Source organism: Ursus arctos, unplaced genomic scaffold, assembly GCF_023065955.2.
Source record: "Ursus arctos isolate Adak ecotype North America unplaced genomic scaffold, UrsArc2.0 scaffold_31, whole genome shotgun sequence".
Taxonomy (NCBI): domain Eukaryota; kingdom Metazoa; phylum Chordata; class Mammalia; order Carnivora; family Ursidae; genus Ursus; species Ursus arctos.
In genome coordinates, this window is record NW_026622997.1 from 8,064,490 (window position 1) to 8,078,640 (window position 14,151).

The 14,151-nt window shown below is 53.4% G+C and overlaps 1 protein-coding gene across 2 annotated transcripts in view; it reads right to left on the reverse strand.

Annotated features, from left to right (window-relative positions):
• The window catches only part of SLC22A23 (solute carrier family 22 member 23), a 173,687-nt gene that overhangs the window by 40,347 nt on the left and 119,189 nt on the right, over positions 1–14,151 (reverse strand). For both annotated transcript variants that reach the window (XM_026511404.4, XM_044388725.3), the window contains one exon: positions 7,629–7,797. In XM_026511404.4, the coding sequence (XP_026367189.1) occupies positions 7,629–7,797 (169 nt within the window). The remainder of the gene's footprint in view (positions 1–7,628; positions 7,798–14,151) is intronic.

The window sequence follows — 14,151 nt, forward strand, 5'->3', positions numbered from 1 at the left end:
TGCGTATAGGTTTATGTTCTCACAGTGCAGATAAAAGTGTTAGATCCAGGATCCAGATTTTTTTGCCTTCTTTCATCTGTTCCAGGAATACCTAGGACTTCTGCTGTCTGAGACGATAAGACAAATTTGCTCTCTGCAGATGAATGGGATTGGACAGCTGGGCCTTGCGGAATAGCTCACGGATCCTCAAGGATCGCATCTGTTTCCTTTCCCTGCACAACCCAGAAACCTCTTCCTGCAAGAAGTGTGGCTTCTCCACAGCTGACTCAGATCTTCTTCAGGCTTCGACACCGTCTTCACTGGAGGTGGGGGCGGGGGGGACCGGGTCCCTCGCTCCACGTGCAAGACATCCGGCCTTTATTCTGTGGTGTACCCACCCTACTTCTAGAACTTGAGCGCTCGTCAGCATCCCCTGGAGGGCTTCTTAAGCCACAGACCTGCGCCCCACCCCAGACACTTAGACCCGGGCAGGAGGCCTGGGGTGGAGTCTGAGAATTTGTGTTTCTAACACGTTCCCAGGCGGTTACAAGGCTGCTGGTCCGGGGACCACTCAGTGAGAACCACGGATGTTCGGAAACCTGATTTTAGTGACTTTCTCACACTTCCGAGTGTTTTGGATGCCCTGGTTCCCCCAGCTAAAAACAGGAACGGTCCCACCAACCTAATCCAAGGTTAATGGTTAATATAGCATTACACACAGAAGCTTGCAGCCAATCTCGGGAGAAGTGTCCCTAAAATGGGAGGACATGTTCAAATCAGTGTGCATCACTGCCTTCTCCGGAGCAGAGGCACAGGCTGGGAACCACGTGATGTTTCTCCTCCTGGCCGAGCTGTTCCATGGGGCAGGACGGTGTCCGCTGTGTTCACGATGACACCCCGACACCCAGCGGTCACTGCCTGAGGACGGGTGGTGTTCTCACGTTGCAGTGAGAGCTCTCACTGGGGACCTTACTGAGTGGGCATCGCAGCAGCCCCCCAGCACACACCGGGTCCAAAGCCGACGTGCACACACTTGTTTTTATAAATAACCGTGTGGACGCAGCAGCATTAGTTCACATTTGAAGGTATGGCGAGGTCACGTAGCAGCATTCTGGAAGAGCGGCATGGACATCTCCGTCTCTTGCAATCCCTACTTCATCTTGTCTCCTGCAAACTCTTCAGGCAGGTGCCCGCGGTTGCCTTCTCCACCGCCTGCTTACTCTGGCTCCCTCTCCCGTAGTCAGATCCCCCCACAAAACCTGATGCCCCCTGTTCTGTGCATCATCTTTCTGACTTTCCACCCTGTGGTTTTCTAAGACGTTCTCACTTAACTCAGACCTGGATCCCCAAACACACTGTCCCCGGCTGTGCCTTGCTCGAGGGCTCCTGGCTGAGGAGGAGACTGTCACCGAGCCGTGTGTCCTGGGGCAGACTGCAGCCAGCTGGCAGGGACAGCTTTTATACACTTTGTGCAATTACAAAGCCGCAGCCCTTCCAACCACCCCTTCTTCCGTTCGGGGCTCACCCGCCGCTCAGCAGCAGATCTAAGCAGACGTTCTCTTGGATTCTGCCTTCATCTGGTGTTTTGGTTACGGCATCTGCGCTCCCCCTCCCCCAACCCCAGTTGTTTTCTGTGACCCTGGAAGAATTCCACGTTCATTCTGGAAAAAGTACAGGTCAGTATGAGTCCCTTCTAGATGACTCCTGACGCTCTGCTGTCCTTTTTTCAGTGATCACACCTGTCCAAGCGAAATGACTAAGCAAGCACTTCTCTCACGCTCCAGTGTCCTGGGGGACGAAGACAGTGTGGATCTGAGCCACAGGCACTGGCCTTGTCCGTGCAGTCACCCACTACCTCCGCCAGGATTCTCCCTCAGGTGAGCAATCTTCACAGGGGCCTTTCTTCCTTCTTGCTTCCTGACAATGTGCCTAAATTTGACTCTGCGAAGCATCCAACATCCCAGCGAGGACACCCCTTTGTTCCCTTGGGCCGCTCAGCTTCAGAAGCTCTTCCTTCACCTAAACCCCGCAGGACAGCAGCTGGTCCTGCCTGGACCCCGGAGTTGGCAGCATCCCCACGCAGCGCGTGCAAGGACGTTCATCTCCTGTCGAGGCTCCACCTGCTGGGGCACCAATCACTCAGGCCCCACGTCCTCTCTGGGACCCAGCTGTACTCACCACACCCCCTGTCAAAGCCCGTCCAGTCCTTGGGCACATCACACCTCCGCTGGGGCCATCTCCTCCTGACCGGCTTCTCCAGCCCTGGGCTCACTTCATTCCAGAGCATTCTGTAACCCTGGAGCTGCTGTAGGGCTGCATATTAATCACGCCTTTTTATTTCCTGTATTTCCTGACGTTTCTGAGAGGGAAGACTGCCCCCCTGTCCAGGTTAGCCAAGTCTTAGGGGCAGCCAACAATTCACCTGTGAGCGCACCTTTCTGCTACAAACCAACCAGTCCGAGCCCACCGCCTCCTCTGTGGGCTCTCCCAGTCCGGCCACTGCCCACCTGCTCTAGTCACCCCAGAGCCAGGTGCCAGACAGCCAGGGACAGCCCCTGTGCCCCAGAGACTGCAGAAACTACTCACACTAGCCAACCCGGAGCCTGCTCGCCCCACCTCACCCCTTTCTTCTGGGGAAAACTGCAGGGAAGGCTCCTGCCCCCAATCTCCTCCCTCCTTCTGCCTCCTGACCAGCTGGTGCTTCCCTGTGGGGCCCCCGGGACATGGTGTGCCCCCATCTCTTGGGAACCGAGAGCAACAGCCTGTCTTCTCAGTGGCCAGCATCTCTTGACCCGCCGGCCTCACTCACCCCGGGAAATACGAAACCCACACTTCCAAACGGGCTGGATTTCCCTCAGGGATCCCAGCTCTCCGCAGGGCCTCGTCCACTGGCCTCAAGACTCAAGATCAGACCTTTCCTCTCGCCAGCTAGTTGGCTCGTTTCTGTTACTCTCTGAGCTCTCCCCTCAGGACAGGACTCCATGCTCCAGTCGCCGGCGGGGCCTCCGTGCCACAGACAGCCCTGTCCCCCTACCCCAGAAAACAGCCCGGGCTGTGGCTCTCCTGGCCTCATGGGCCGCAGCAGACCTGCCAGCACCTCTCACTGGGGCCACTCCCAAACGCACCTGGACTCAGGCCTCTCTAGGTGAGCACCCTGTCCACCGTTGGCACAGACCCCGCACTGTTTCACTCTCGGCCACCCTTCCACCAGCCCCAGTGGCAGACAGCGAGACCTTGTCCGAGCACCTGCCAGAGCACATTCGTCCCCTGCTTACACCTCCATGGGGTTTTGTGGCTTTTAGAACAAACCCATTGAGGGGCACCTGGGTGGCTCAGTCAGTTAAGCATCTGCCTCCGGCTCAGGTCATGATCCCAGGGTGCTGGGATCGAGCCCCGCATCAGGCTCCCTGCTCAGTGGGGAGCCTGCTTCTCCCTCTGTGCGCCCCTTTAAGTTTTCTTAAAAAAAAAAAGAAAAGAAAAAACCCATCGTGAAGGCTGCATGTGGCTGTGTGTCTGAGCTTGTCCTTAGCACTCGGTCCTACTGGTCGTCTTCCTCCAGAAGCAGCCACATGGAGGCCAGCTTTGGCCCTGCTCTTCCCATTTGCCTATTTTTCCACCCAGAACTTTGTGGGACTTCCTCTTTTGGATCATGTATTGAGGCGTCAAGCAGAATATGACTCCCCGAGAGATGCCTTCCCTAACCACCCTAACTTGTTCCTCTCTATCTCACTGCTTTATCTCCTGTCTCGCGGTTGGTTACTTGGAAGAATATTACTTGCTCGAGCATGGGTTTACGGTCTCTGGGCTCCCTCCCACCCCCATATGCCCATGAGAGCTTTTGCTCACAGGCATGCACAGAATCTAGAATACTTTGTAACTAGGACAGCATTTGGCATGAGGTAGGGGTAACTGCCTTAATAAATTATTTGAATCAACTTCTTTTTCAGACTGCTCTGTTTCCTAGAGTCCTTGAGATGCAAATTTCTCAGTTTATAGTTTCAGGCCCTCAGAATGGATTTCCACGGACTCTGTGAATTTTGGCTGTGAGTTCATCCTTGATGAGAATTTTCTTCCATGTGAGTCTTGAGTGCCCGGCTCCAGTGACTCTCCGTGGAAGGTTTCATTCTTGAGCCTGAGGGTCCAACGAGCTTCACCGGTTCTGACATTAATTTCTCAGCCTTACAAAGTGCTGGGAGTCTGGAATACACAGCCACGTGTGGGGCAGACTTCACGGCTCCACTGTCTTCAAGGCGGACCATTTCTGCCCACGGTCCGAGGCATCAGCCAGCTCTGGAGGTGAGTGCCTGGGGTAGGCAAAGACTTTCAAATCCCGTCATTACAACAGGACAGCTTGGAGTTCTGGCTTCACTCAAGGAGCTCGGTTATACGTGCATAAAGGGCCTGAGATATTAGCTCCAACCCTCGAGACACGGATTAAGACTCAAGCTCCCTGGTCCTGTTTCCGGTTCAGATGGCTGGCAGGCTGCCTCCGAGTCCACTCCAGCTTGAATGTTCTCCTTGGTCTGGGCCCTGGGAGTTCCCCTTCCTGGCCCTGGAGCACAGCACTGCGGACATACTTGGTTGATGCGATAGCTTATCCAGCACTGGGTGTGTGTTTGGAGGGTCCCTGTCAGTACAGCCTACCCCCGGACCAGAGAATCCCTTCCGCTCAATCGGCACCCTGTGTCTTATCGCTCCCACGCCAAGCCCCTGCGTGTCGGTGACTCTGTGTTGTGTGGTTTGGTTTGGGGTCCTTGTTCACACACCTGCTTCCACGTCTGCTCTTGGAGGGGCTCCAAAGTACCAAGTACACGGCACAGCCCCCTGGCCCCCACCGTAAAGACTTGCTCTCAAAAGGGCAGCGAGATAGTGTCAGGGTTTTGGCATCCACAGCTGGCCTTGCTGGCCGTGCCGCAGCTCCCTCCCGCTCCCCAGCAGCGTGCAGCAGCTTGTCAAGCTACAGAGTCGGGCAGTGATGGCAGGAAGGGTGGCAGGAAGGGCAGGGGAAAAAGCCGGGAGTCTTTCAAGGCTAGAGGCGAGGTGGGATGCATCGCTCACCACTGACTTCTTTAGCCTGCCCTCCGCTACACCCAGGTTTCCATGCGTGTTAAGAGCTGACACAATTGTAGCCATAAAGCAGCTCACATTTACCAGCACTTGTAGGTCAGACACGTGCCAAGCATCTTAGAGAACAACAGAAATACAAAACGATGACAATGACCATAGCAGTTACCATACTCGGGTAGAGCTGGTCTACCCCAGACTGCCGCGCCAGAGCTGCGACCACGTGGCGTCAGTGACTTGGAACGTCCGTCCATCTGTTGGTCTGCGGACACGTTTTACTTATCAAAGTACCCTGGACACCTTTTTCACTAGAAAATTTTGTTTTTACATTTGTGAGCTTCAAAGAATTTTTTCTTAGGTTTTATGATATAAAGAAATAAATGTCTTACTTGCCATTAAACCCAGATACACTTTTTAAATTTGAGTAAAAAATACAATAAGATCAACAGGAACCCCAGTCCTTTACCTTGTAGGTCAGTCCCCCGGACCTGGTCCAGAGCCTTCCCTGCCGTTTCTCCCCGCCAGGTGTCCGACCTGGGGCAGGTGGCAACAGCACCTGGCAGAGACTCGAAGCCTAGCTCTTACAGGAGTGTGAGCCTCCAGGAGGCTGTGCCCACTCCGGCCCCAGGCCTCCAGGGCCCCCAGAGGCCAGCAGACAGCCCCGGGGGCCCATGGGCACTGAAGTGAGAGGAGGTGGGTGGGAGGACGGCAGACGTCACAGGGGATCCTCGAGGACAACAGCGCTCTCTCCCAGGGCCAGGGGCTCCAGTGGTCAGAGACAAGAGACAAAAGCTCATGGAAGGCAGGAGACAGCACCGCGTGTGGTAAGAGGGGCCTGGGGTTCACGGGCCAGCTGGGTGACCTCAGTTTTGTCATCTGTACAGTGGGGTGATGCAATACAAAGACTGAATAACTTACCATTTGTACAGTACTTGCGATTTGTGTGTGACGGAGAGTAAACACAGGATAAGCACTTGCTACATAAATAAATGCCCTTGAATTCCAAAACAAGCAAGGCCCCGCTCTAGATGCAGCAAGGGAAGGGACAGGAAGGACTTGCCTAGAAGATGGGAGGAAGAACTGCCTACCCCATCCCGCTTTGGGGAACGATTTCATTCTTTGCCTCCCAACGCCCTGCTGCAGGGAGCAGGGGGTCCTGAGATATGCCTGGCTCCTGCAGGAGGGGGGTGATGAAGGCTGCAGGAAGCCTGGGGGAGGGGTGGCGGGTGGGGCACGGTTTGGGCAGCTGTCCCTGCTGAGCAGCTCCCGGCAGGTGGCTTTCCTTCATCCCTTATCTGAGCTCCCTGCGGCTGCTCGGCTTGTTCTGCAGGAGCTGGGCCTGGACCCTCTGCACCCTGTACCCTCACTCACTGCTCCTTCTCTGCGGCAGGACCTCCTGCAGGGCGGGGCTGGGGCCGGGCCCATGAAGCTAAAAGACAGGGGCTTTCTTCCCCTCCCTGGCACCTTAGAAAAGGAAGCCCAATTAAGGAGCCTTCTCTGCTCCAGCGAACACTTAGAGCTGTGACACAGCTGACTTCTTGCCAGAAATTGGTTTTCATCAGTGACCAAATAAGAGCAGCACAGCGTAGTATGTATTCTCTAGGCTGCAGTGTCTCGTACTTGCGTGTGAAGGGAGTGCTGGCAGGAAGAGGGGTGGGGAGGGGCACGGAAAGAAAGAAAGGAGTTATTTAAAAAAAAAAATAAAAAAAAAGGCCGAACACTCATTTTTTCCCCTAAACATCTCTCTATCCAAGAGCGGGGTTTTTCAACCTTGGCTAAACATCAATCCTCCGGGAGTTTTAAAGAAATCTAGTTGCCCTGGTCATACCCCCTAGCCTAGTGTAGTGTGTTCAGTTGTTTTCTTCCCTACAGCCAGCCAAAAGCCAAAGTTACACCTGGTTCTCAAAGGCCTAGTGGACTTGTCAGGAGCAGGGGTGGGCAAACTTCCTGTCATGGACCACAGAGTAAATATTGGGCTTTGTAGGCCAATGAGACCATTGTACCCTCCCTAACTCTGACATTGTAGCATGAAAGCCGCTGGAGATGACTCGTATGTAAACACGTGGGCGTGGCCGTGCTCCAATAACACTTTATTTACCAAAAGAGATGGTGACCAGATCTGGTCCACAGACTGTAGTCTCTGCCCATCCCTAATCTAGAGGAGATGGGGGCTTTCCTAAATCACCCCGGAACGTCTCCGCAGTTCCCCCCACAAACACAAGACTCCTCCCTTTGCAAATGTATTCATAAAAATCCTGTCAAACTAACCCAGCAAGCAGGCGGCCGGCCGGACTGATGGGGGGCAGGTGCCCAGAGCTGGGTGCAGGGCACTCGGGGACTCACTCCACTTTCTTCTGCCGATTTTTGTGTAGGTTTCACCATTTCCCAAGATACCATGCTTGAAAGGTGAAATTTTACAAAAGTGGAAATGCCCTCACAAGAAAAGCACAAGCTGAAACCAGCCAGAAGCTGGGGGACCGGGCGCCCCCCGTCGTTTGCTTCACGTGTCTCCTCCCCAGGGGGCGCGCCCCCCAGAAAGCGTGGCAGAAGCAGCAGGCGGTGAGGCCCGTGGGGAGGATACTCACGACCAATAGAGCAGCATGAGCAGGAAGGGGCAGATGATGAGGGCCTGTAGGACCTGCCAGTCCCGGCACAGGGCGGCCAGCCCGGGCATGAGGAACTGCCCCGCCATGGCCACGAAGCTCGCCACCATCGTGATCATGAACCGTTTTCCAGGCGGGCACAGCTCTATTCCTGGAACACAGAAGGGACAAGAGAGACGTGAGCGCCCTGCCCCATGGCCTGGAGCAGCCACGGGTGCACCAGGGTCAGTGAACCTTCTCCAACAACCAAGCACCGTAAAATCGTGTTTATTTGCTGGCCGCCACGAGAGCCCTCCGTCATACGTCCACGTTGAGATCCTTGTTTTTACAGCTGCATGAACTGAGGCCTGAGCTGGGAAGGGAGCGATCGTTGCTCAAGGTCACAGAGCAAGTCAGTGGCGAAAGCACGTTGTAATTCACAGTGGCCAAGCCCGGAGACTGGGAAACGCTGCTCTGTACGGGGATGCGGTGTTTGCCCTGCACAATTGCACTGCCTGCGCTCTCGGCGTGCTGCTGCGTCTCATGCCCCCTGCTGCCATTCCTTCCCTGGACCATGCTGTATCAGGGGGCCCCCTCCACCTCTGCACAGAGCACCAGGAATGTCCATCTGCTCACTCCCACCACCTGCACGCCCCCTTCCTTCTGGCCCCGACTCCCGTGCTCCTTTGGAACTGTGAGTTCCAGGCCATCTATTCGCGCTGTGAGACCAAGACAGACCAAGTGGCATCACAGTTCATCTATGTGAACAAGACAACACCCCTCCCACCCCAACAATCAATAAAGCAGACTTGGACTATGTAGTAAGCTTCTCCCTGCTGGAATTCCACAGCCTACTGTGACATCGGGGTGTCTCACGACCCTGTCTCTGTCCCCACGAGAGACAGCTTCTCTGGCAGAGGCAAGCCTGAGTCATCTTCAGAGCTTCAAAACAGCACCGCTGTCTGCCTTCCATAAATGTCTCCTGAACGGAGGGACACCATGGTCCCCCTTGTTGGCAAGAATCCATGCTCTTCATCTGACCTTGAGTAAAAAAGATGGTCACAGAACCGTCAGCCGCAGCACCCAAGTGCCAGCCAGGGCAGACCTCGTATGTGAATTCCTCCAGGCAAGGCCCTCCGTGGGAGAACGTCAGCTGAGCTCTATACGCCCCCCCCACGGAGCACGTCGGTTTGTTTGCTCTTCTTCTGCAAACCCCCCCCCCCCGTATTCCCTAAAGCTTGCCTTAAAAAAGAAAAAAAGGAGAGTTAAAATGACTTTTTAAAAAAGAACAAAGACCCTTGGGAGAGAATACTTTCTATGCCTCCGTTTCCAGCGGCTGTGGGGCCGCTGCTGTGGCCCATCCGGTGGCTGTCTCGGGACCAGAGCTGAGGCGGCAGGTGGAAAGGCAATGGGGGGGGGAGCAGGTTTGAGGGGAAAACAGACACATTGCGCTCGGCCACCAGGACGGGGTCAGCCCTCACAAGGATAGGGCCCCATGCCGGCCGCTATCTACACCAGCTCAACTGCACGGAAAGAATAATAAAGTCATCAAGATTTCCACAAACAGGCGATCATCAGCGACGGCTGAGCGGGAGAGGAAGCTGGCCTTGCTGCTCGGAGCTTATCAAGGACTTTCTGCCATTTAATTAAGAAAACAGGATGAAGCAGCCTGTTTCTCCCGGCCACTAACTGCGATGCCCTTCCTTTCCATAGACACGGGCTGGGTTCATTTAAACGATCACTTCCTAGTGGGACTCGGGTAGTCACTCCAGATCTGGCACTTCTGCTCTTAAAAATAACGGATCGGGGTCTTTTTAGAAAGGACGAACGGGCGCAGGCGCTGGCTTGCGCTTAGTAGGCACGAGTGGCAGATGTGCCGTGGAAACCAGCAGTCGGCACGAGCCAGGGTGACTGCGCTGCTCTGGGCTCGGCACAGGCTCGTCACAGAAGAGAAAATTTAGCACTCGGCTGCCCAGGTGAGCCTTAAACAAAGCCAGAGAGATACTGTTCACACGGCACGATAGTTTCACATCAGCGGGCCGGCAGGTGCGGCGGGCACGGCACGCAGCCCGTGGATTTGCTCTTCACCGCCTCTCTAATTCTGTGTAAGTATGACACTGTCTGCAACCACGGAAGCTTTACTGCAGACCCTCTTCGGGACGTCTCATCCCGCACGCTGGTCTCCACTCTGTGCTCTCGCATGAAGGATCACAGGGCAACTCTCCTAACGAGGGTGTGGGCTTGCGGAGGCCAACGGAAATTTGTCCCTTGATGGGCAAATGATTCCACAGTCTGACTTCTCACCATCACCGCCCCCGCCCTTGCTGCAAATGACATGCTGTGACAGGGACATATGTCAGTGTTCCAGTTGACATGACAATGATTAATTGTCATAGTTTCTCTCCAGTAGGGTTCTCTCATCCCTCTCCCATAGGTGGGCGGAAGGATCCTCTAATTCCGCGTGAGGTCCTGAAGAATCTATGCCACCTGAGAGCTCGTTAGAGATGCAGAATCTCAGGCCCCATTCGAACCTCCAGAATCAGCTTCTGCATTTTAGCAAGATCCCTGGATGACTCATGGCGAGGCACTTCCCCAAAATGCTACCCTCACCCACAGCGCGAGAAATGTTTTTGCCTCCCAGACACAGTATCTGAGAGCTGAATAAGTAGCATCATTTTTCTGGCCTCTCCACTCCTGCTTTTGCAAGGAATCTTAGCAGAGATTTTACTTTATTTCGCCAGGTAGAAAAATGGAAGAGCGCTCTGGCCCATCCATGTATTTTAGCATTCCTGCCAGGGCAATGGAAAAACACAGCAATTTGATGAAAGGACACAGGAATGACACTTGGATATGATGACCTTTCTGCCTTGATTCACCAGAAATCCCTTCCAAATTGCCCGAAATCTACTAGGTACTGAGGGGGCTATAAAGATGCTAAGAAAAAAAAAAAAAAAGCAATTATCAAAGAACCGCAGGCACTTTAGGCTTGCCACTAATCACATGTTCCTTTTGGATGATGAGAAATCAGTTCTCCTGAAGTGGAAGAGAGGAAGAAATACATCAGAGCATTAAAGCCTTAAGTCCTGGCATCCAGGGGCAGGGGACAGGGACAGCAGGTAGATGGTTTCCGCACACAAAAGGCCTGCTCCCGGCTCTGCAGACAGGAGCACTTGGCACAGGGGTTCACACACCTTGGAGATGTCTACAGCCCCGAGGCCAGGGCCACTGGCCTTGGTCTTGAAAGGCAGGAGGAATGCCTGGGTGGCTCAGTCAGTTAAGCATCTGCTGTCGGCTCAGGTCATGATCCCGGGGGTCCTGGGATGGACCTCAGGCTCCTTGTTCAGCGGGGAGCCTGCTTCTCCCTCTGCCTGCTGCTCCCCCACTTGTGCTCTCTCTCTCTCTAACAAATAAATAAATAAAATCTTGAAAGGCAGGGAAACCTGCCCGCAGCAGGGAATGGTGTCCCCAGTGGCATCACCTCCTCAGGACCTGGGGATCATGGGGAACAGGCCACCAACAGGCAGCCATGCATAGCTCTGCACCGCCAACTGGTCAGCAGCCCCAGGGGTGGCCCAGGCGGCACGCTCTGCACAACACTCTTCACAGCCACTTTCGTGGGAGACGCCCCTGAAGTCATCTTAGCAGGCTTTCACTTGTGGGCAGCAACTACCCCACCCCCCCTTCCTTATGTAAAACAATTAAGGGTCACAAAAAGAAAAAAAATCATCTTAGGCAAGGCATCATAGATTTAAATATGAAAAGCCTGGATTCTGGGCCAGACAGCCTGAGCCTGAATCTGTCCCCAGCACTTATAAGCTTGTGACCTTGGTTCAGTCATCTGTGAGTTCTGTGCCTCAGTTCTGTCATCTGTAAAATGGACTATTGTGGGCATTCAATAAGCATAGAGTGGCTGCATATAGAAAATGTGATATGTTGGTTTTTCTAAGTAATAATATGGATTATTACCATCTATAATAATATAATTATTGCCAAGTCGCTCTTTGGTCTCATTTGCCCTCTTTATTAGTCACCTGATCTGTTGAATTTCAGGGTAGGATTAAAGGGGCACCGGGCTGGCTCAGTCCGTAGAGCATGTGACCCTTCATCTCTGGGCTGTGAGTTCGAGCTCCCCATTGGGTGTAGAGATTACTTTAAAAAAATATAAATGAATGAATGAATGGATTCAGGGTAGGAATGAGTTTTGTTCGAAAAGACTGAACAGGAGAACGTACAATGACAGTCTATACTCTTTCTTCTCCATATATTTTATATCACAGAGATTCTCTCAGGCCTAGCAATAATCCCTCAATTAAAACACAGAACCAAGTGAATCCAAGAAAACCACATCAGAAATCCCTACTCTTAAATGGCTTTTCCCCTGACGCCTTAATGGAGAAGGCGGAAAAGCTATTCTTCCAAGCTTGACAGACGTTGACGGTAAGCAGAAGAATTGCAGAACGTTACGAGAATCAAACAGCAAGTAATTATGCCTTGGTGGAGGCAATCGGGCTGTAAACTGGGGATTACAACCACAACGGTCTCAGCACGCCGGGGACAGGGGCAGCCCGAAGCCCCTCTGTGATGTCTATTAGAAGTGCAGTGTTGGGGCGGGATATCTTTTCAGGGGCTGTAACTCTAGGGAGATTAGCTTTTCAGAAGCTTCCAGATTCTTACAGATTTCCTGGAGGACAAGAAGGGTGCTGCCCAGATTGGTCGTTCCAGGTGATGGAGGACAAAGACCCAAGGGGAACCAGGTCATCAAAGTGTGGGGGTCATTAACCGGCCCACAGCTGCTCCTTGGAAGGAGGGTGTGAGGTCCGCGTGATGGGTCAACGTGACTAGGGTAGGTTCTTAGCGATTCAATCAACAGTAATCTAGGTATTGCTATCAAGGTATTTTGTAGATGTGGTTAAAGTCCACAATCAGTTGACTTGAAGGGAGATTATCCCAGATAATCTTGGTGAGCCTGACTCAATCAGTAGCAAGGCCTTACAAAACAGAGCTAAGGCTTCCCAGAGGAAAAAGAGGACACCCTGCCTGCTCACGGCAGCTTCACGCTGAGCCCAAGTTCCAGCCCGTCCTTCCTGCAGCCTGCCCTCCAGATTTCAGATCTGCGTAACCTGCCCTCACAACTGTGTAAGCCTATTTCTTGTGGAAAATCTCTTCCTGTATATCTCCTCCTGGTTCTGTTTCTCTGGTTGAGCCTCGATACAGAGATCAGGTTTCTTACACTCACACGAGGTCACACAGGTCCCTCATGCAGCCCTGTCTCAGAAGCAGCTGGCCCAGCCGGCCACCGGCCTTCCTACAGTGTCACCAGTATGGATCGATACCTATCCTTCTTCCCCGTCCAGGCCGGCCTGGGCCTGGTTCCCCAGCCTCATCTAAGTCAAAGCCTGTGAAGGTGGCAGCATCATTCTACTCTCCTGGCTAAGCACATAGATGGCCCTTAAATGGGTTCCCCAGATTGGATGACAAAATGGCACCAGGGACAGGCAAGGGCACGCAGCGTGGGCATCCTTCATCAGAGCAAAACCAGGCAGAGGAAAGCTTTAGAGTTGGGGAGGGGGCAAGGTGTAAGAATTAAGCTTCAGAGTTCAGAAAGGATTTCATCCATTCTGCACTAAGAAGAAAGAACCATGATGGCTTTTATCTTTGTTTTGGGAGCAAGAGGTTAGGGAGAAGATGCTTTGTCCTGCTGACTACCTCCCTACCAGGGATTTGAGGGTCAATCTGCAAAGGGAACAAACATCTCTCTAAGGTCCCATCCAGCTTGGAAATTCCATGATCCCACGAGAGACACTAAGAGGCTTTATATGCAGGTGGATCAAACTTTAAACTCTCTCCCACTCGAAGTGATGGCATCAAAGCAGAAGAAGCTGAAATTAGCCATGTGGTCTGAATGGTTTTAAGGGTGCCGAGCTCCAAGGGTGGGTCCAGGTGGCTCCTATACTTGAATCCGGCTCCACTGTGACTTCTGAACTAGGAGCTCTCCAGTGTGGCCTCTATCAACTCCATGGGCTGGTGACAGGACACCTCTGGGGGATCCCGGCCAGATGGGAGATGCTACAGGCAGAGCCTAGAAGTCAGGTGACAGCTACAGAAAAAAGCCAAGTTCTTCTAGAGAACACCCCTGCCCGTCCACCAAGAACCTCAACCTGAGGAATAGCCAAAGGTTCTGCCTTCTCATTTAGGCATAAATGAGTCATCACGTCCAGCCCGATGGGTTTTAAGAGCCTACAGTTTAGCTGGTATTCAATGCCAAATAATAGCTTCAGAAACTCCTTGCTGATACAATTTAATCAGAAACAAAATGCCCCGTTCAGATAACACGGAGTCTCCGTGGGTACACGCGCTCAGCACCAGCAGGTGCACCTGACCTCCTGCTCAGGCCCCCTCGGGGGTGTGGCGCTGTCGGACCAGAGTCTCTCCATGTGTTGAGGATCTCCAGGCAAGAAGCGTTGGGCGAGAGACAGAGCCCGGGCATCAGACGAGCTCCTCCGTGCTCGTGCCTAAGGAATTTGCT